General features: G+C 46.8%; 1 protein-coding gene across 3 annotated transcripts in view; it reads right to left on the bottom strand.

Annotated features, from left to right (window-relative positions):
- Nucleotides 1–22,997, bottom strand: part of ARHGAP42 (Rho GTPase activating protein 42) — a 609,563-nt gene that overhangs the window by 111,952 nt on the left and 474,614 nt on the right. For all 3 annotated transcript variants that reach the window (XM_085621436.1, XM_085621434.1, XM_085621435.1), the window contains exon 11: nt 14,003–14,081. In XM_085621436.1, the coding sequence (XP_085477562.1) occupies nt 14,003–14,081 (79 nt within the window). The remainder of the gene's footprint in view (nt 1–14,002; nt 14,082–22,997) is intronic.

The raw sequence follows: 22,997 nt of genomic DNA, 5'->3' as shown, positions 1-22,997 counted from the left end.
GTGCATTATTTTGAGAATTTGTAAAGCGCAACTGACACCTTGCAGGCTTCCTGGCGCTGGAAATTACTCTGTTAACGGATAACCGGGAGAACAGTCAGACGGACAATTTATTTGGGGAAGAGCCAGGTCTTGATACGTTTCCTGAATGGAAGAAGCTGTGATATCTGACGTATGTCAGTGGGCAGGCTATTCCACAGCTTGGCCGCTGCAACACTGAAGGATCTGCCCCCTGTTCTGGTTCTGTTGAATCTGGGCACCTTTACCAGACAGGCAGAGGATGAACGTAGGTCTCTGGCAGGAGTGTACCACAGAAACAGGGCTTGCAGAGGTTTGGGTCCAAGTCCGTGCAGAGCTTTAAAGACAATGCAGAGGGACTTGAAGGCCACTCGTTGTTTTAAGGGTAGCCAGTGTAGCTCAGCCAGAGCCGCTGTGGCCGAGGCCCTCCTCGTCCAGCCAAGAGCCAGCTTGGCGGCGGCAGACTGAATTCGCTGTAGTCGGTCCATCATCGTGACTGGAGACTCCAGGAGCAGGGCGTTGCAATAGTCCAGGCGACTGAGTATCGTACACCTGACTATCGACGCCCTGGCTTGTGCCGGGAGAAGAGGCATGATTTTACGCATTGATCGAAGCAGGGCTGTGCAGATCCCCACAGTTTTCATCACCTGGGTTTCCATACTTAATTTGTTGTTCAGCATGACTCCCAGGTTGCGCACCGAGGGAACTGGCAGAGGTTTGTCTCTAAACTCCGGGGGCCAAAATTCATTCGGAAACTGACGAGGTATCTTAGTGCCTGAGCAAAACAGGACCTCCGTTTTAGCGGAGTTGAACTGGAGGGAGTTTCTGTGTAGCCATCCAGCCGTCTCTCTTAGGCAGTCGTGGAAGGTGGAAAAAGGAATGGCATCTTCACCTTCCCACGAGAGGATGAGCTGTGTGTCATCCGCGTAATTTATTGTTTTGACCCCAAAGGATTGGATCAGTTTGATTAGCGGGATGAGGTACACATTAAAAAGGATAGGGCTGATGGAGGAGCCCTGAGGAACTCCCTGGGGTACTGGTGCAAAGGCGGATTGAAAAGGGGGAAGGGAGACAGCCTGTCTTCTGTCCCGAAGGTAGGAGTGAAACCAGAGCAATGCAGTGCCTTCCACTCCCACTTCACCAAGTCTCTGCAGCAGCCTACCATGGTTGACCGTGTCGAATGCGGCAGACAGGTCCAACAGTATCAATGCCACTGGCTGGCCCCTGTCTGCACGCATGCGAAGATCCTCCATGGCAGTTAAGACTGCTGTTTCGGTGCCGTGGGCAGGACGGAACCCGAACTGGTGATCGTCTAGGAGGTTGTTTTGTTCTAGGTGGGCGGACAGGCACGAACTGACCCATCGTTCGGCAACCTTCGCTGGGAAAGGCAGCAGAGAGATGGGTCGGTAGTTGGAAAGACAATCTGGGCTCAGGGAGGGTTTCTTCAAGAGAGGGGTGATTAGTGCCTGTTTCCAAGGGGTTGGGACAAAGCCACTGTGCAAAGACTGGTTGCAAATTAGGCGCATGGTGTCAAAAAGTTCATTACCGAAAATTTTCCAGACTTTTGGAGGTAGGGGGTCGAGTGGAGAACCCGAGGTGATACCAAGCGCAAGTCTTTCAAACTCGAAGGCCGGGACTGGAGGAAATTCCCACAGTCTAGCCGAGAGGACAGAGCCTGGAGACGACAAGTTTCGCGAGCTGGTTTCTGGTCTCTGCGTGTTAGAAGTTTCTGAAGAGGGAGGTGTTTTCAGGTTGTGAATAATGGTGTTTATTTTATTAATGAAAAACACTGCAAGGTTGTCGCAGAAGGCTTGGGTAGGAGGCTGTGTAGAGGTGACACAGTCCGGATTGGTTAGGTTTTTGAGTATTTGGAAAATACTTTTTGAGCTATTCGTAGCGTTGGTGATGATGGAGCAATAATGTTTAGCCTTATTTTGGGTGATGGCAGTTTTATACTCCCGGAGGTTTTCTTTCCAGAGGGTTTTGTGAGTGTCAGAGTAACCCTGCCTCCACTTTCTCTCTGCTTGTCTGCATGCTAGTTTGAGAGCTCTTAAGAAGTCATCACACCATGGGGCCGGCGCTCGTCTCTGAGGTTTGCCCTTTTTCAGAGGGACGAGGCGTTCCGAGGTGCTGGAAATCCTTGTACAAAGGGATAGATAATTGGCCTCAACTGGTTGAGTGATGGAGAAACTGTCTTCCACTTCAAATACTGGGCCATTCAGTCTGAGTTTATCCAGAGCCTTCCAGTCTCTGTACGGGGGTACATGGCCGTGGAATGCCGGTCTGCAAGACCTGCTACCTACTATGTGAAATTTGATGAGTGCATGGTCAGTCCAGCACATTGGCAGAATGTCGCTCAGAAGTGCTAGCTGGGGGGAGGAGAAGATTAAATCGAGCTGGTGCCCTGCTGCGTGTGTGGGTTTGTTCACTAGCTGGGAAAGTCCCATTCCTTCACAGGAGAGTAGGAGATTGTTGAGTGCAAAATCTAGGCTGCCATTGGGCCAAAGGTTGAAATCGCCCAAAACAATCAGGTTGTTGTGAGAGGTAGCCATATTAGTGAGGGTGGTGAGGAGCGACTGCTGCTGAGTAGAATTAAAAGCTCCCGGCGGGCGGTAGCAAATTTAGATCCCATCAAGACGGACACCAAATCTAAACAAGCATTGGCATAGCCAATAGGTCTCGCCTTTGGGACCTTATAAGTGTTTAGCCATGCAACAGTTGCATAACTAAACACTTATAAGGTCCCAAAAGCGAGACCTATTAGCTATGCCAATGCTTGTTTTAACTGCTGCAATGTATTGAAGCCTCACGGAGAACATCAAAGCGGCCGCGCGGCCGCGCGGCCGCGAAAGTGAAAGTAATCGCGGTAAAACGCGACGCGCGCGCCCGCGCACACGCACTGTAGCTCTAGGCTGGCCTGGTAGCACTTTTTGGAGCCCTCTCAAGCGCTGGGTCAGGCGAGACCTAAAAAGCGGCCTCATAGTATGTTCTCAAATGTGGCAGCGCTAGACCCCCTTGTACTATAGGCAGTTGCACCACAGGCAATTTGACCCTATGAGCTTTCTTCCCCCAAACGAATCCCCTAAGTAGGGTGTCGATTTCCCTAAAATAAGACTGATTTATCTTGATGGGGACATTGGTGAACAAAAAAATAAGCAATGGTAGTATGGACATTTTAATCAATGAAACTCTACACACTATCGATGAAGGGAGTAATATCCATTGTTCCAAGAGTTTCTTAATCGTGTCCTTCATTTGCAAATAATTCGGTTCGAAGAGCTGTTGGTACTGGTTGGATACAAATATCCCAAGATATCTTATGGGGTCAGACTTAGTCGCTTGTGTCTTCAAGCAAGATGAAAAAGAATTCAGATCTGCATTGAGGGCCAGAACCTCGGATTTATTGGCATTTATTTTATACCCACCTATTTGTTCGAAGTTCGAAAATTCCCTTAAAACTATTTCGAAATTCTCTTTATCGGGAGTCAGGAATAAAATAATGTCATCAGCAAATAGTTTTAGCTTGGCCATGCCAGGGATCGGTGATTGAATAGCAGCATTGTTTTGTATTTTGATTACCAAAGGCTCTATAAAAAAAGTAAAGAGCAATGGCGAAAGCGGACAGCCCTGCCTGGTTTCATGGTTTATTTTTATGGTTCCTGCACGACTTGAGTTTATTACTACCAGAGCCGTGGCTCCCTGGTAGATATTGCGTAGCATATTAACTACCTGGGCAGGAAACCCAAACCGACCAAGGGTAACAAACAGGGTTCTCCAATTCACAAGGTCGAAAGCTTTCTCCACATCGACCATTACAATACTTGCCGGAGTAAAATTTGTGTTAAAATAATCCAAGGCATGTATTAACCCCTTCGATGCTGCGCAGATTCCGCCGCTGTGCTGGCGGAATCTTGCGCGGGTGTGGTCATGACGGAATGGTTCCGTCATGAGCACAGCTCAACCGTGGGTCATGACGGAACCATTCCGTCATGAGCACCGAAGGGGTTAACAAGCATTTGCAATGCAATAAGTCTCGCATTTGTGAAATTTTAAGCTATTGGCATTGTAAATGGCAATGCCTTTTTTTTATCTGTTTTTAAAATCAACACATAGATAAAAGCTTTGTCATTTACAATGCCAGTAGCTGAAAGTTTCGCTAATGTGAAACCTATTGCATTGCAAATGCTTGTTTATATGGCAGTAAAACACTGTGTAATAGTAGAAGGAGGGCTAGCAAGCAGATTGAATTCAATGCACACATTTTTATTTATATAAAAAAGAGAAAATGGTGTGCCACAAAGTCTGGAGTGGCCTAACAGTTTTCAATGTTTCACAATCTGCTGTGAAAGGAAACAGCAATCCTGTAATAAACTGAACCGGAGCTTTTACGATTCTTATCAGTGTTGCTGTGGCATATGGAACCTTTTCACTTCAATGTGTTTGAAAAGCATTCACACCTTGGGAGGAAGAAAGAATGGTGTCCCAAGAAGTCTGGAGTGGTGAGAATTCTTTGAATAGTTTCTAGATGTGTTTAAATTGGAAATTGCAGCTGTATAGTAAGGAGAAATGTAGCCTAGAGCTTAAGATCGTTATCATTGTTGTGAGCTGTAGAAGTGTATTTTAACGCCAGGTACACACTGATGGATGCTCTATAAACAACAGGATGGGAACTTTTCAACTGAGACTGCAATGTTGTTTTGAAGTTTAAATAAATACAAACAACAGTCCGGTCCACGGTTGTTGTGCTGGGGAGACGTTTGCAATGTTAGAAATAAAGTATCAAAGGAGCATGCTTTTGCATTTGTATGCGTGTGCAGGGATAGTGTGGCACGCTTTATAAGCAGCGTTACACATTGTTCACTGGGTGTGTGTGTGTGTGTGTGTGTGTGTGTGTGTGTGTGTGTGTGTGCGTGTGTGTGTGTGTGTGTGCGTGCGTGCGTGCGTGCGTGCGTGCGTGCGTGCGTGCGTGCGTGCGTGCGTGTGTGTGTGTGTGTGTATTTGTGAGTGTGTGCTACTGGACATTTCCTCTACATGACGTGTTTTAAATAAACTGTAAAAATGTATTCAAACAGAACCGCAAAACAAACAGAAACAAAACACAACATGCAAAACAAATGGCAAGCAGCATATAAATGGTGTATGAAGTAGAAAATATCTATATAAGGTGCCCTACAAAGATACACAGAAATACTTTTTATAATAACTTTTGAAGCCCCGGTACAAAAAATCGGACCGGTAACAAACGTTTCAATGTCTTTTGCAGGTTATAAAGGGAACATTCTGCTGTGATAGGTAGACTTGCATCTTCCCAGCCTGGCATTGTGAAAGGCAGAGCTGGTCTATGTGCACCGTGCTGTACAGGGTGCTGCTCTGTGTGCAGGGGTAGTGGAAGCAAGTACTGCAAACATGCCCTTATCTGTACCTTCCGGTGCCCGTGCTGTTTGACTATTTAAAGGTTCCCTGGGGGAGGAAGATGGGGGTGCTTTTGAGGGGTTACATAGGTGAAAACAGCATTTACCGTGTAACAATGGCAGCGCATGCTCGTTGTGAATGGGTGACAGATGGTGAGAGAGAGGTTGGGTTTTTTTTGCACCCGGTTGGTTCAGGCGCCTGCATTTTGTAAATGTTGAAAGATATAAAGCATGCCTTTTAAGTAAACGCTGCCGGATCAACTAAAAAGTAAGCTTTTCTAGCGTGGTTTCAAAGTAGCAAGGTCAACTCATCAGAATAACAAGAAAAACAAGACAAGCCCGGCGGAGCATGGCGCACGCGCTTGGCGGGGGAGCGCATTCCAGGTGGGGGAGCGGACCCTTTGAAGTACGATGCCAAACGGATTGCATGGCGGCACGATGCACGTGATTTTGCGCGTGCTCGCCATGCAATCCACTTTTGGAAGCACTTTTGGGAGCCCCTTACTAGAGTCTCGCTGTGCGATCGCTTACGCGATAGCCGGGCGAGACCTAAAAACTGAGTATTAGCCGCCATTGATATACCTGCTATGAAGCCGGTCTGATCTCTATGGATTATCTCTTGATCGGCAAATAAAAAACGTTCTGCCCATACTTTCATCAGAATTTTATAGTCTGAATTCAAAGACTAATAGGTCTATAAGAATTTACATCTACCGGATTTTTGTCTTTTTTTCACAAAGAAGACCGTTATTGCTTCTTTAAAATCTGCTGGAACGGCACCACCATTTTTAACAGAGTTAAATGAATTTTTTAGGGGGGTAATTAATTCCTTTGAAAAAACTTTATAAAACTCGATAGGGAAGCAATCCTGCCCACAAGCTTTTCCCCCAGCTGTTGTTTTGATGGCTGCCGAGATCTTGGCGGCTTCCATTTCCGAACCCAGTTCACTGATCCGGTTATCTGACAATTTAGGAACATTCATATTTATGAAGTACTCCTGGATCATCTCCTCTTCCACTAAGTATTCAGTAGAGTAAAGCTGGCTAAAGTGGTCGACAAAAATCTGTGGGATATCGCTGCCTTTAACTACTTCTCGACCAGTCAGAGGGTCTAAAACCTTAGATGTTATTGCTGATTTTTGCTTTTTCCTCGTCAAGTTTGCCAAGAATTTGCCAATTAACTGGCTTTCTTCATAGACCCTTTGTCGGAATATTTGTGAATTGCAGACCTCTTCTAAAATTAAAACATCCCTCACCTCTGTTCTTGCCTGCTCGTATTGATTTGGAAGAAGCTGAAGTTGAAGAGCATATTCCTGATCCACCGTAGCCTGCAATTTAGCTATCTTAGCCCTCCGGGTGTTGGACTGGGCAGCCGTAAAGGCTATTATCTGCCCGCGGGCTGCTACCTTAAACCCCCCCCCACACTGAGAAGGGGGCCGCCGTATTCTCATTGATCTGGAAGTATTCCAGAATCCACTCTCTAAACCTTTTCACCCAATCCTCGTCTTGCAGAAGGAGACGATCCAGCTGCCACCTGGGCCGTTCCCTACTTCCTCCCCCAAACACCATTTCAACCCCAACACAAGCATGATCTGAAAAAGGGTTACAGCCTATGCCAGCCTCTTGAATCTGGAGGGATCTGGAGGTAAGAAAAAAATCTATTCGAGACGCCCTCCGAAAACGGTGCGAATAGCAGGTATAGAACTCCTTATCTGGATTAATTTTCCGCCTTGGATCTACCAGTTGGTATTCTTGTCTGATTGTTCCCACTAATTTCTTTGTATTTGGTTTTAGTTGTTTTTTGGTCTTATTCGAAGTATCTTTCCTTACATCCTGTATAAAGTTAAAGTCTCCTCCGAGAATCACCTGCCCGGGAGCTCCTATCAATAAATCATTGATTTGGACCAGGGATACAACATCATCCGAGACAGGGCCATAATCATTTATAAAATTCAATGTTTTCCCGTATAGCCTAGTTACCACCCAAATCCATCTCCCATGTGTATCCCTATGCACCTGTAAAAATTCCAAGGAAAGTTTGCCCGAGAAATAGATTGCTACTCCTCTCACCGCAAGGCCTGAAGAAGCAAAAAAAACGTTTGAAAATACCTTGGGTATAAATAGTTTAGGGGAGTTTGATTTCAAATGTGTCTCCTGAAAGAACAAAACTTGGGGATTTAGTGATGTAAGCCATCTAATAAGAGCACCATACTTTTTTTTTTTTAGCATTCCGTTAGCATTGACTGATAGGATCTTACATTTACTGGTTTCTGTAATTGACTCCAACTTGTGTGTTTGCTGTACTGTTGCAGGGATTCTGCTCATGCACAGAACTATGCGCAGGAAACCAGGACCTCAGTGAATTGTGGTGTACCAAAAACTCACCTTAGTACCCTGAACCCCTATCCGACTAGCATCAGTGTCTCATTCGTTCTCCGTATCATCTCAAAGCTACCAATGATTAGACAACCCAGAACAAGCGACTTAGAGTACTCTCAGGAATGGTGGGAATTAGAAATACCTGTTCGTTATTATTCTCATATCAGTCCACAACAAGAGTAATCAGAGACACAGTAAAGTTTAAAATGTTTATTTTATAAACTACGTGTCCTAAGATGCAGTACTTTGGCTAACATAAGCAGACAAATGATTAAGAATAAAACCATCAGCATTGTTACAATACAATAGAAAATCAAGGGAGAAATCATGTCACAAATGATAGTGTAATACAACCACCCTCCCTTCACTAATAAGCGAGTGTTATTAAACTAATAGAAAGTCTCTAGGTTTGAATGGGGAACCCCATACCGTAAATATCAGCTTAGGTGGATCACATCACAGGATCAGCTTTGCTCTGTGTCTGGAAAAAGTATTCTCCAAAGTGTCTATCACATGCATGCAAACTGCAATATTAAAGGCGCTTCATTTTCAGATATTTGCAGTTGTGTGCGTGTTATGGCTAGAGCGTGGGCTGATCAACCTGAATTCAAAAGCATACATTGTTTGTTGGCCCTGACTGTTTCTGCACATAATGTTCAGACCAAGGTTGCGGTGCACGTCTAGGGGTGTGAACAACAGACCTTTCTCATGTGAAGAAAAAGCAAGCAAGCAGTTTTCATATAAAAACATCTATCTGCAGTGTCATGTGCAAAAGCAGCAAAAGTGGAAGGTGGCGTTTTAACTTCTAAGACGCTTATGCTAACATAGCAATGTGTGTATCTGGAACTCCGTCTCCACTACAGTACCTTTTTTCAGCTATGAACCCTACCTCAAACCCTCCCTAAAATCCCTCCCTTCCCATCCCGAAAAAGAAACACCCACCCCTCGAAATGTGGAAGAAACCCTACCAGCCACGCTGCCCACATTTCGCCCCTCCCATCTAACCTCATGGGTGTCATGAGATTACATCCTGGGTGACCCCGCTGACCCCGAGAACCCCCAGCAATACCTTAGAGCCAATCCATAGACTTGCTGGCCCGACTTATATTTGGAGAGAGGAAAACCCTCATGTTGCCATATGGTAATTCTAACTCCAAATATATACTGATATCTAGGCACTAGATATTAAAAGAGAGAAAAAAAATCTAGACATATACCAATATTCAGCAGTACCTTTAAAACAATCCTGATTGGCTAGTAAATAAACGCATCGTATCTCAAAGAAATTGGAACCATTTCCCCCCCCCATTGCCATATGATGCTCTATCTATCTAAGTATCATTGCTTACACACAGGATCCTACCGAAATCTCCTTAAACAACACCTGGTCTTCTTCTAAGTCAGAGAACATAAAAAATTTCCCCTTTACTAACACTCTCAATTTAGATTGTTGAGCGATCGAAGCTTGAGCACCATGGGCTTTAAACAGATGAAGAATCTTGACAAATTCCTTTCTCCTTCGAGCAGCAGCGGCAGTCATATCTGAAAAAATGTGACACTTAGTAGTCTCATTTACTAGAAACTGCCTCTGCTGGATTGCTTTTGTCAAGATTCTTTCCTTAATACGAAAGTCTGCGAAATTCAATAGAATTGTTCTGGGTATCGTGGAATTGGGAAAAGGATGGGCTGGGACGTGGTGAGCTCTTGTAATCATGAGATCGCCCTCAAACTCCGGAAGCTATTTCTGCTTTATAAATGAGTTAACCCAGAGGAGGGTTTGAGAGCCTTCAATGCCTTCGGGAACCCCAACAATCCGGAGGTTGAATCTCCGAGAGTGATTTTCAAGTTCCTCTAATTTATTTTCCAGATGCCTTTTACTTTTAGCTGCCTCCTTTACTTCTCCAATTACCAAAGTCATTTGGTTCTCCAACACTGAAATTCTGGCTCCTGAAGTTTAATGGGGAAACATGTCATCACTTCTTCAATTTTCCCCAGCCGTTGATGTAAAGAGGCGATTTCTTGTTGTTGCGTTTTTTTCATTTCACGGACCTCTTCCAATATTAAATTCAGCATGTCTCTTATATCTAGCTGATAGACACCCAAAGTATCTGTATTTTGACCAAGATTGCTTTGTAGATCCATATCGCTAATACTCGTACTTCCAACCTTGGGATCTACCCAACCAGCTAGAGCTTCTGGTAATTCTATCCCTTGGGGTCTTAGTTGGAGTTGGGATTGAGCCTGGAGCTTCATTTGGGGGTTTATCAATGAAGTATCAATCGTTGTCCTCCTTTCTTCACCTGCTGCTCCTTGTGGCTGGGCTAAAATTTGTGTAGATGTAGGCATCTCCGCTAGGCTCAAGGGGATTGGAGATATTGGGCACACCACTAAGTCTTGTGCATGACCTTGGGTTCGACCTTGATGTGTCATTAAACCTTCTGAATTTTCCGACTCGAGATTAGCTTGAGGTGCTTCCCTGTCTTTACTAGCCGGGTCTAAGAAGACCAGTCCTTCCCCCACTTTAGATAATGGACCCTCAGATGTCTTTGATACTGAACTAGGGCTTAGGGAGGGAGATTGTGAAGTCGCTTTCTTTTTTAGGTTTCCTTTGGGTCATCTGATGTGGAGTTGCCTTTTGGTGACTAGGAAGGAACAGGAGCCGCTTCAACCCATTCCGATGTGGCGGCCCCTTGATTAGCAACAAGTCCGTCATGTTGCGGAGAAGTGGTGGGAGGCAGCTCCTCCTCAGAACTTTTAAAAGTGCTATCCAGCCCAGGGGAATTGGAATTGGGGATAAGATTTTTTTCCTGTTTGGCCCTACGTGCAGCGCTTTTTGCCATTGCTAGGCGTGTTTTTGCCTTAGTGCGAGCCGCTGAATCTGGTTTGGTGGCTGCATTAACGTTCTTTGGAGGTTTTCCTATCCTTGCCCCCTCTGTAATTTCAGTATAACAAAGTCTCTCTTTTATGAATTTTTTCCTTCTGATTACCTCTCCTTCAGGGTATCGCCCCCCGGTCCTCCGTACCTGAATATCAAGTCGGCTGGCAGCTGTCTCCAAAGCAGCGGACCGGCACAGCTTCAAGGGACACCAGTGTAGGCCAGTGTAGGCCTTTCCGTGCTCAAAACTCCACAGAGGCACAGCGGAGGTACAGAGGAGCCACCACCGCCGCCGCTCAAAGCCTCAGAGCCACCGCATATCTCACTCACTGGTAAACCTTCTAAAAGAGGAGGAAACTGCAGCCCCAATAATGCTCACATTTCACCGGGGCAGGGAGGTGTTCCTTGTAATTAGCTGTGAGCTTCTGGTTTTTCCGAGCGCAGATACCACACCCCTTTCACCGGAGCCTCATCTCACTACAAGCTTCCAGCCACGGTTATCCCCAGCACCACAGCAGCTGAACGTGTGAGAGCTTTGTGCCGCTCAAAAGCTAAAAAAAAAGCTGTTTAGGAGACGCTCACTCTCTCTTAATAGCGCCACCAGCAGCAACCAGCCTCATGGCGTTCTCGGCGCTCTCAGCTCCCCATCAGCTCCCCATGCTTGCTTCAGAGGACAAGATGTCTTGCGTCTTGCCGCGTCTTGCCGTCCCATCTCTCAACGTCCCCAACACTCTTCACTCCTAACAGCTGCCTCGGAGGTCGGACTCCTTGCAGCCCGCCTCAGGGATCAAAGGAGCCTGATGTCCTACCGTCGTCCTCGTCAACTCCCACCATATCGCCAAAAACCACCGTGCACCCAAAGCACGCCAGTCAGGTAGGAATCGCCATCGCTAATCGAACCTGGAGCTAGGCGGAGGCGTGGATCTTCGTCATAGCCCAACCATTGACCGGAAAAATGTATTTGTGACGGGAATCATCCTTTACAATGAAGGATGAACGCCTCATGGCTTTACCACGCAGGCTTAACCATGCATGTTAATTTCTGATATTTTACCTGTATAAGTTCAAGAAAGAGATTTCATACATGGTTAAATATTTTAACAAGTGTGATTCAGTGCAACCAATGTATCTCATATTTCTGAATTGGCAAAGGTGCTGGTCATCTTGTGGCCTAGCAATGGCACCTGTCCTTTTCAAGAAATCTTCTGTAAATCTCTTCAGGTGTTTGTTATAATAGTTATTCCTTGGGGTGATGTGATGGCGGAAGCCTACCAATAGATATATCTTATATTTTCTGTTTTGATTTTGCGTACATCACATTTACAAATGCCTCCCACTACAAGTGACATTTGGGATTCCTTTGAGAGATTATGACTGTATGCACAAGGGTATGTAAGATTGTTTGCCATGTGAGCTACTTAAGGTAGCAGATCCCTTCCCAATAACTTTTTCTCAACGACAAGGTGGCAATTTGAACTGCCTCTTTGGTGCCCTGACATTTTCTCAATACTCAACTTATTTGTCCTGATTATACCCTAGGTGCCACATTCATCTTCCTAAATCACAAAAAAGCCTCAATGATCTTGGCTTCCTCAGTTGTAAGTACTCTTGATGTATTTGGAATTTCACGCAAGTTGCACAACTTAAACATTGAGGCTTTCAGCAGCCTGTCTCAGAGGGAGAAAGCCAAAGTCACTTTCAGCATATTTGGGAGAAGAGCCTGAGGTTTGTCTGGCTAAAGACCGCTGCACATCCTGAGAAGCATTGCTCCATCCATGCAAAATTCTAATCCTCGCACACACAGAAAACAAAATAAATGTATGAAATACTTAGATTGATAGTTAGTGTCAGCCAAAGTCCACCACAAAAACTGTTGTCGAGGTCGCACTTCGTTTTTCTGCTACTCTGGAACAGGTCCATCTCATGAAAATGCCAGTTGTACCTGGCTAATGTCTTTTAAGTATCGGACTTCAGTAGGGGGTACTGACAGCTAAAAGTGCAGATGCAGTAGAACCAACCAGTGCAGTGCAAGAGCACTTTTGAGAACAGGACTCCATCCATAATTACTCGCACTTTGGGGATGATTATGATGGTGAACGGACTTCAGTCCGTCCGCCATCGTATCGGGGATTGGGACCGCCCGCCTACAAGGCGCCGGTCCCACAGGGCTAATTAGAATGTGACCCCCACTGTGGCGGTCGCATTGACTATGTTTTTTTATTGTGGGGGGTGCTGCGCTCTGCAGCACCTGCCGTAAAATAAAACAGAGACCCCACACATATCCCTGCACTACGTGGCCGGCACCATGCAGTGCCTGCCACATGGTGCAGGGATATGTAGGGGGACATCATAGGTGCCCCCCTAGGTCCCGTGTCTTTGGCCCCCCATTGTCCCTTTCCGCCAGCCTTTCCATGGTGGGTTACCCGCCATGGAAAGGCTGGCGGGTAAGGGACATCATAATACCTACAGCAGAATCTGGTAGGCACTGCCAGCATTGTAGGGACTCAAAGACCCTCCGGTGCACCGCCAGGCTCCCTGAGCCCGTTGGATCCGTAGCGGTCGGTCTTTCCGACCGCCACACAGCAGCCCGCCATCAAAATGTGGCAGCCGGTAAACTTGATTAAAATGGCGGGTAGACTGCCATCGACAGCCTGTCTGTGACAGTCTCCCTGCCATTGTAATCAGCCCCTAAGTTCTCAGCAGCAAGACTAAACACAACTGATTACCTCAAGAGCCTTCCAGTGTGCCGAATCAATCAAGGCATGTTGATACTAGGGTGTACAGTAAGGGACTTGTTGGTGAAAACTGTCACCTTCTCTAAAAGTAGTAACTCACTGCCCACAAAATCGTTTAATCAGTTCAAAGAGAGGTATACTTGTTGGCATCCTCCCATATGGTATCCCAGCGTTCCAATTGTGCTATTTAAAGATTGGTTGCTATTTCTAATGCATTTGCACTTCTATGAAAAGTGTCTTTTGTTTTTTAATGTATTGAGGACTGTTTTCATCATCTATACTACATTAAGTTAAATTAAATAATTATTTGGCACTGATCCCCATTTTTTCTTAGAGTCTAGCGACTTGCCAAATCAGCTTAAGTTATAAAGGGACTTCCAGCACCTATAAGGTCTCCACAGAATAAAATGTCCTCACACTTCATGCCACAATAATCATGTGTAAACTACTAAATATGATCACATTGCATTGCTAAAGTTGCAGCATTTTAAAAATGCAAAAACATAAACTAATAGGTGTTAATATCACCAGTTAGTGTAAATTTGACGAAAGACATTTATGGAATAAAAATACCAAAACATTTCTTACAGGTTCTTTGCCATCCATTGCTTCCAGCCAGAGCTTCCGGTTTGCTTCAGACAGTGCTTGCAGAGTAATGATACCAGGTCTAAAGTTCAGAAAGAGATATATAAAATACATACATTTTAATTGTGAATATAAATAGGTGTCAATGTATTTAATTTTAAATAAAGATGTTCTACACAGGATAAATAGTAGTGCAAGCTAATGACATAATTACCTCCAGGTCCTCGTCCCCTTCATAACTAATGGAGATTACCATCTCCCGACAGAAAAAAAGATCAGAAGAATGCTGGGACACTAACCCCGTCCCTCCCACTGGGAGTACATAAGGGGCACTTACCCAGCATTCCTCCTGTTCTTTTTTCTGTCTGTCGACAGTCTTGATGTGGATGCTGGTGCTGCTCCTGCTGGGCTTGAGTGGCTTCTGTTCCTGTTTTACCCCATCCGGCTGCCTGGCTGTGTGGTTGGGGTGTCTGGTTCCTTGCCTCCCGGCCTGCTGGGCTTGCTGGGAGGCTTGGTTTCTCGGCCGGCTCTTTGATTCCCCTGTGTGGGGTTTCTGACGGGCCCTTTGCGGCTGGTGAGTCGGCCTCCCGGGTCCTTCCGGGTCCTTCTGGGTTACTGGAGGCTCGTCTTCCTGGGGCTTGGCCGGTGGATTTCGAGCTGGTTTCCTGGTTCCTGCTGACGCTCTGCTGCCTTTGAGGTCTGGCGGCGGCTTCCTGGTTCCCGGACGGTGTGGGGGGGCCTTGTGGCTGTTTGCGGCCCCCCCGGGTGAGTCCCGCTTTGCGGTGTGGCTTTTCGTTACATTCTGGGAATGTTCGTGTGACGCAGCGGAGACTCCTGGAGCTGCTGGGGATTGACCCAGGGACTCTTCCATGCGAAGCATGTGCCCTGCCACTGGAATATATCCTGATGGGCGATTGGAGTGGGGGCCTTGTTTCTGGGGTTGGCCCCCGCTCCGGGTGAGTGCTGCTTGCAGGTTTCTAGTTTCCCTGCCTGTTTTACTTCTGTTCCCCACCTCCTGTGCGCTGCGGTGCTTCTGCTCTGTGGGTGTGTTTGCCTGCGGCTGCCGGTGGGGGCCTTGTTGTCTGGTGGCCCCCGCTTCTCCTTGGTGTTGTGGGCGGCGTGGGGTGTTGCTCGTGGCTTGCGGTTGGGCTTCGGCCTGCCTGCGCTGCGCGCTTTCCTTTTTTCCTGGCTCCTGCCCTGGCGGGGTCTTCTCCCTAGCGTGTCTGGGTTTCTGTTCCTTTGGTACTGCCTCCTGCTGTGGTGGGTCCTGTCGGCCAGCATTGTTTCGTGCAGCGTGGTGTTTTGCCTTTTCCCTCCCCTCCGACACCCACCCCCCTCGACCTCTGGCGGTGTTGCTGCCTTTCTCTGGGTTGTGTGTGTCTTCGGCTTTGTTCCTGGTTGGGGGTGTGCTGCTGCCGGCTTCTTCACGGTCTGCGTTGCTGTTTGTGGCCGTTGCTGTTTGTGGCTGCTGCAGCTGCGTTCCTGACTGGGTCCTTGGGCACTGCTTTGCCCGGCTTGGCCTTGGTTGCTGTTTGTCGTTCTGGCATGGTTTCTGTGTACTGTTCTTTCGTGCTGGTGTTGCTGCAGGTCTGGCCAGTCATTGGGGTTGGTCTGGGTGCCCCGCTGCTGCCGGGCATGTTGCGCTGTGCTGTGGCGCTCCCCCAGCGGCTCCGCTGTTGTGCTGCCTGCCACTAACTCTGTTCCCCTGTTGTTGGTGGGTGTTCGTGGCCCTCCTTCCCCCGCAGGCTCCTGCCGGCGCCTGTTCCCTGGTGGTCCGGTGGGGGTGCCTTGTTCTTCTGCTGACTGTTTTCCCGCCTCTTTGGTTGCCCGTGGTGCTGGGTTTCCTTTTGGCGCGTTCCGTTGGGTCTTCGTGTCCCTGCGCTCCTTCTCGGCTGATGTTCCCGGGTACGGGGTGCTTTGGGATGTGTTGTGCTCTGTCCGGGCCTGGTTGCTCTGGGAGCCCTTGCCGGGGCTTGGTTCCTTGCCCTGTTTTCATCTTCTGCCTGTCTGTGGGGCTCCCTCAGTTCGGCGTTGGGTCTGGTTCCGTTGCTGTGGTGTGTTTCCTTTGTGGAGACCTTGCCTGTCCCACGCATACTTTGTTCTTCTGTGTGGAGGCTGGGGTTTCGCTCCTGCTGACCTGGTCTCTTCTGCTCTCGGACCTGGCCTGGCCTTGGCATTCCCTGTGTCTCTGTGGTGGTACTCTGGGCCCCGGTTCCTCTGGTTGGCTTCGGTGGGTCTCTGCCCGTTGCTTCTCCTGGAGGTTGTGTCTGTGTGGCTGTGGTGCTGGTTGTTGTCTCGGTCTTCCTGCTGCTGTCCTGGCTCTCGCGGTTCTGTTCCGTGTCGCGTTGCCTGCGCTTCGGCCTGGCTCTTCTTGGCGCACTGGTTTGTGTTGCGTTTTTGCCCTAGTGGTCTGCTGGCCCTTGCGTTCCGGTGGGTTGCTAGGGTTTCTTGGCTATGTCCTATGCCTCAGGGTTGCTGGTCCTGGCCTCTTGTGTTTTTCCTGTGGCCTTTGCTCCCTGGGGGCGGCTGCTCTCGTGTTTGGGGTTGTCCGCCTGGGTTTCCGGTTGGGGTTTTCTCCTCTTTCTGCTTCCCGGGATGCTGGTGGGCGCTGTGGTGCTGGTCTGGCCCCCTTTTTGTGTCTGTCCCCCTGGTTGGTGTGCTTTGGGGGCCCTGGTCGGCACTCTCTGGTCCCTGTGGCTGTGTGGGGTTCTGGCCACTTCACCTGCTCTGTTGCCTGGGTTGGTTCTTGCTTCCTCTGGGGTGTCTTGTGTTTGACCTCTTGGCTGGTGGCTGTGCCTCTCCCTTTGGCCTTTCCTCCCTGCTTCCTCTGGTCTCGTATGGTGTCAGTGGTGCTTCTGGGTGGGCTTTGTTTGTTGCCTGGTTGGCTTCCCGGGTTCGGTTGGCCTTCGCTGGGTCTCTTCTGGCCTGCGGTGTTTTCCTCTGGCTTGGTTCACTGTGGAGGGGGGTGCTTGTCCCTGCCTTTTCTGGTGCTTCTTTTTGGCTGGGGTTGTGCCTCCGCTTTTCCCTGTGCTGGTGTTGTTCCAGGGGCCGTGTTTCGGTCTCTCCTGGTCTGCTGGCTTGCAGCTGCTTTTGCTTGGCCTTCGGCGGTGGCTCCTTGTGGTTGCCTGTTCCTTTGGGCCTTCCTCCCTGTTGGATCCGGATCTTGGCTGGTTTGCGGGTTTCCGTTTCTTTGGTCCTGCTCGGCGTTGCCTGGGTGCGCTCTTGCTGCTGTCCTGGGCCACTTGCTGGGGCTGTGTTGGGGGTTCTTTGTTTGGCCTGCCACTTCTTTGCTGGTGTCTTTTCTGCCTGTGGGGTGGCTGGTTCCTCTGCTGTTGGGTTCGGGTCCTGGCGGGTGTTGCGTGCTGCTGCCCCGTGTGGCCTCTTGGCTCTGGTTGGGCCTGTTTGGGTCTGTCCTCAGCTTCTGTTTTCCCCTGCTCTGGGGATTTCGTTTGGGCGGCGCCGGGGCTGTTTGCTCTCTGGTCTGTGCTCTGCTGGGGCCTTTCCTTCTTTGTGCCTTCCCCCGGTTCTGGGTTGGGCCTTTGGGTCCTTCTGGTCGGTTGGGTTGCTCGGTTTTGGCTTCCCGGTTGCAATGTCCTTGGTGGCCGTTTTCTGCCCTGGGTGTTTTCCCCTGCTCGGGCCCTGCTTTTGACCGTGCTGTGTTGTTTGGGCCTGTCCCGCTCCTTTGGGGCCTTTTTGTGTTGTTGGCCCTCGGATTGGGCTGTTTGGGGTCGTCTCTGCCTGGCCTGTCTCTGGTTGGGCTTGTCTGCTGCTGGTGTTGGCTCCCTTGGGGTTCCCTTGCTGTGGTCTTGGGTTCTCTGGGTCGTTTGCCCGTTCCGTTGCTCTCCTTCTCTGTGGTTTGGGGTGTGCCTTCTTCGGGCTGTGGCTTCCTGCTCTGGTTTCCCCGGTTTCCCGGTTGGGGTTTCTGCTGGGGCTGTGTTCTTGGGTTCATGTGTTCCTCTTGTTCCCTTTTCTTCTTTGTCTTCCCGGGTTCCTTTTTGCCTGGTCGGTTTTCGTCCTCTGGGGTTCTGGTCCCTGCTGGGTCTGCTCCCTTCTCGCTCTTGGGGCCTGGTGGGTTGGCTTCTGGGGGTTTGTTCCTCTTTGGGTGGCCGCCTCGCTGTTTTGTTCTGTCTTGCCTCGGTTGGCTTGTGGGTCCGTGCTCTCCCCTTCTGTGGTTGGCGGTGGGGTGTTCCTGCTGTGGGCTGGTTGGCCTCTGTGGGTTGCCGGCCTGGTCTTCCGGCTGTTCTTCCATTCTTTTGTGGGGTGCGTCCCGGCTGGGGGGGGCTCCCTCTTGTCTGGGTGCTCTGCCTGGGGTTTTCCGCCGGTTCTGCCTTTGCTTCCTGCGTTGGCTGCCTTGGTTTGGTTTCCTGGGTTGGCTTTTGTTTTGTTTGGGAAGGCCGGCTTTTCTGCTTTGGTATTCTCCATTAGTTATGAAGGGGACGAGGACATAAGGGACCTGCAGGTAATGCTCTATTACTTACCGGTAATCTTCATTACTCCTGGTCCCGTTGTCCTCGTCTCATTCATACGCCCCGCCCTCCCTCCCGGACGGCCGGCCTTCCTTGTGGGCTTGGTTGTTCAGGAGGAATGCTGGGTAAGTGCCCCTTATGTACTCCCAGTGGGAGGGGCGGGGTTAGTGTCCCAGCATTCTTCTGATCTTTTTTTCTGTCGGGAGATGGTAATCTCCATTAGGTATGAATGGGACGAGAACAACGGGACCAGGAGTAATGAAGATTACCGGTAAGTAATAGAGCATTGCTAATCACTAGAGAACTTCATAATTTTAATCACAGATCAAAACCTCTAAATTATGAAAACGAATTGAAGAAACAAAACAAGTACTGTATCATTTCCAAGTGCTACTTTGACAAATCAAAAAAGATAAACACTGTTAGGTGATTGGCAAATTCCGGTAATCTGCAAACAGAGGTACAAAGTGATCGTACAAACTAAACACGCGTACTAAATCAGAGATGTCTTCATTAATAGTCACCTTAACGATTTCAGTAAAACTTGAGAAGTCTGCATAATGTCAAAAATTCCCCATTAAATACCGGCAGGAGCAAAATGTTTTACTATTTATTTATTTATTTATTTAATGCGATTTTCTATATCGCGAACATTACCCGAAGGTGTCAGAGTGCTTTACAAAAGAACCAGTTGCGTTACATAAGGACTTTGGATTACATGAGTTACATAAGAGATACAAACTGAAAAAATTGCAACTGTACAAGTTGTAAAGTCACTCAAGGAAGAGATACAAACGGATAAACTCTAAAATCACATAGGAATGGTAGTAAGTACAAAGGTCTACTACATATACTAGGGGTTAGAGTTATATATATGAGCAAGGCGGTATTTGCCGAAACGTGTTGGGTTTGCCTTTTGGCTTGATGGAAATTAAATAAATTCTTTCAAGTAATCGAACGTTGGTGTTAATTCATGGAAGGAGTGCACACGCGCTTGGATGCACGGTGAATGATAATATATATATATATATACAAATAGTACATTTACTCAGGATTACATTTTACCAGCGATTAGGCTTGGACAATGTATAATATATTACATATTTACAGAGTGAACGGAGAAACAAAACATCAAAAGGGGTAAGAGAGGTGGGGGGGACAAGAGTCGGAGGCTGAGATTGACTAAAGCGTAATGCTCCAACACCGCACAGCACTGCAGAAATATATTCAGTAGTAAACCCCACACAGGAGGTGGGGAATAAATTTGGCTCAGGGAGTGATTTGCTTTGACAGTTTGTGAACTCACACAAGCTTGTGAGCTTGTAGGCATTCACAATCCCGCTCCTATCCTTTCCCACCCGGGAAATGGTTAGAGGTTTACTCCAGCAAATACCTTTATTTATACCCCTTCAAAAGTTGGAATGGGGACAGAATACCCCAAAGTGTCAGAGGATCCAAAGGCAGGGACTTCTCCATTGGATATTACCCAGGGTTAAAAAAGAAAGAAATGTGAATTTCAGAACTGACTGCCTTTTACCAATGCGGATGTGTACTGTGCTTATATGTTTGACTTGGAGATGAGCAGATGTTACATGACAGTCCCAGTGGTACTCCTAGAAAACAGCAGCTGGTGCAGCTTTCCAACCATGCTACTGTTAATGTTTGTACGTTTCTAAAACTCTAAAAACCTGTACTCCTGCCTCAGAATATGTGCACTGGTGTAGATGTAAGAGCTTTTCATGTCCATCTGGCCGCAGGTGCCTGTGGTCCATGGCAAAGTAAAGGGTCTTTTCTGTAACTTCCATAAATGATGCAGGAAGCTAAGACTTCATTCCAGTCAGTTGTATGTGCAGAACTAAGCCTTACCTCTTTATAATTCCTACATTGGCAGAGCTAGGTGACACCTTGATAAAGTCCACAATCAAAGAAGATGCTTTTAACGAGAAAGATGTTTTTAGGATTTTAATGTAGGTTAGGTGTAAAAAATGTTGCAAGACGATGTGTATTCTGTCATATGTGTGATGTAGAACAATGTAAAGTATTTTGTTGTTTAACTGGAAACAATCGTAAACCTTTTGAACAGAAGGAAGTAACTTTCTTTTCCTCACATCTTAACCCAAGCTCAGCTTCTGCAATAGCCCTCTCTCTGTTATCAGAGGCCACTTACAGTCACTGCAATCTCTTTGACATAAAAATACACAAATAAACAAGGAGCCCTGTGACATGCAAATTCCATCTGGCAAAAAGCCCAGGTGTGCAATAAAGAGCACTCAGACTAAATAACATCACTAGTATGCCTGCTAAGCTCAGTTTTACCCCTTATCAGAGCAAACACTACAGTTCCAAACCAGCCAAATGATGCTTCATATTATGCCTAAAACATCATAAAATACACCTGACCATTAATAAAGGTTTTAAAAGCTTTGGGCCCGATTCACAGAACTAACTTAAGACACATTCCTAAATTTACTACCATTTACTCATTTTGGTATTCACAGAAGGCACTTACTCATTGATGAGTAAGTGCCTTATGTGAATACCAAAATGAGTAAGTGCCTTCTGTGAATACCAAAATTGTAGTAAGTTTAGGATTTTGTCTTAAGTTAGTTCTGTGAATCGGGCCCTTTGAGATTGTTTAATCATCAAAATCTGAAAGAATTGTCTGCAGCATCATCCTTAATTAATTTAAAGAAACTTTATGCTAGAACAAAGTAAATCCATGTGTTCCATTTTTGCTGCTTCTGCTATACAGGACGGTGCAAAAAGATGTAATCCCATTTCATATCACAGAAACACTTTCAAACCAAAGCAAAAAAAAAAGAAAACAATTTATGAAATCAAAATAAACGTTAAATTTATAAATCACTTTAAACGAGTCACAGAGATCTCAACAAATAAATCCTAATTAATGAATAAGAACAAGCAGCAAAATAGTGCAATTTTTTTCTAGTGCAAAGTTACTGTGAAAAGTACACATTTTCGGACTAACTTAAAATAAATTGCGGCAAAGTTGAGCCCTTGCACTGTCACATCCCTGCATTTCACTGATTAATACTGTATCAAAAACGTGAGTGTTTGAATTTTAGGCATGACTAATTTGGTGTTTAAACTTTCTCCTCACATTGCCTAAAAAGGCATTCTATTGCATTTGCTGGAGCACAATAGGAAACATGAAAAGCTCTGTATGGAAGGGATAGAACCGAATGACTCACACAAATCATCATGACGTGGAGTCAAGACGTCGTTTGTCATAATGATAAACTTACGGATAAGACGCGGCTATTTTTTGATAATATCTTTCTTTGTGCGGGTTAGGTGCTTTGTCTGTAAAACATGTTAGGATAAATGGACTCCTTTTGGCAAGGGAGGATTTATAAATAGAGTAGAAGTCTCCAACAGAAACTTGTATGAACGATACGGCAAAAAACACCAACAGGATGTCCCTGCCTGCCAAAGAATTACAATTCTTTTCACTTTACAATTGCACGAATATTTAAAGCAAGACTTCTTAATTTTTCCAAGTCATTCTGTGGTTTTACGTGACTCAGCAGTTTCCTTCACCAAGCTCAAGGGGCGCACTGATATACCTTGCTTAAAGTCCTGTAGAGCTCCTGTAAGGTGTTTTTATCCGCCCCAAAGATGGCAGGTGTGTGACAGGATGAAACAAGGTTGGATTCATATAAGTAGACGCTATTGGTTGAAGTAGTAGTAGTTTATTCACAATCCATCCACCCGTCACACGGAACGTCCAGCCATACAGCCGCCCGGATAATCATTAACAGTATTCCCAGAACCCTGCAGCGGCGACGCTCCATGCTAGAGCTCAGAGGGCATTCAAAGATATACACGAAGTGAATAACATGGCAGAAACAAATTCACTCGCTGGTCGCGAGAGGAACCCCACCAGCGCGTGAGATAGCTGAAATATATTCTTCTACTTTTTCATCTTATTTTTGTTTTCTTTTGTAGAAGTTGTAGCGCTCAAGCATGATGTTTGGTTCATCTGAAAATTGCTTTTTAAGGCGAGCAACAGCTTCTAGATACACATTCCATTGACTGTCACCAGATTGGGAAGCTGGAGGAGGAATTGGGACTACACTGTCAAAGATTCTTTGAGCGCATTGCCCTAGGCAACCAAATAATAAAGCGAACTTGCGGGCTGCTGAATAGTCTGCAGCGTCTATTGCTACTAAATGGTTTTCGAAAAGTCTGAACCATTCATTCCAGATGATAGGTGGACTGCCTGGTTAGCTCAAGAGGGTGGGGGTTGAGTGATAGGGTTGATATTTGGGGCCATAGTTATTTAATTAATTCAAGAAAATTGCTGACTGTAAACTCCGGAGTTGAAATCTTGTTTAAATATGCTAACCGATGAATAAATAATGAAAGGTGATCAGAAGCGTGCGCGTCGCTGAAACTTTGTCTGGACGCGCTCCAATTTCACTTAAATTTGAAAAGAAATTAAATTTTTTACATTTTGTTCAAAAATAACCTGTAACCACATAGCTATGGAAGTAACACTGAAAAAGAAT

The sequence above is a fragment of the Triturus cristatus genome, chromosome 8 (genome assembly GCF_964204655.1).
Source record: "Triturus cristatus chromosome 8, aTriCri1.1, whole genome shotgun sequence".
NCBI lineage: Eukaryota > Metazoa > Chordata > Amphibia > Caudata > Salamandridae > Triturus > Triturus cristatus.
Note: the sequence above shows the minus strand (reverse complement) of the source record. Positions and strands in the feature narration are given on the sequence as shown.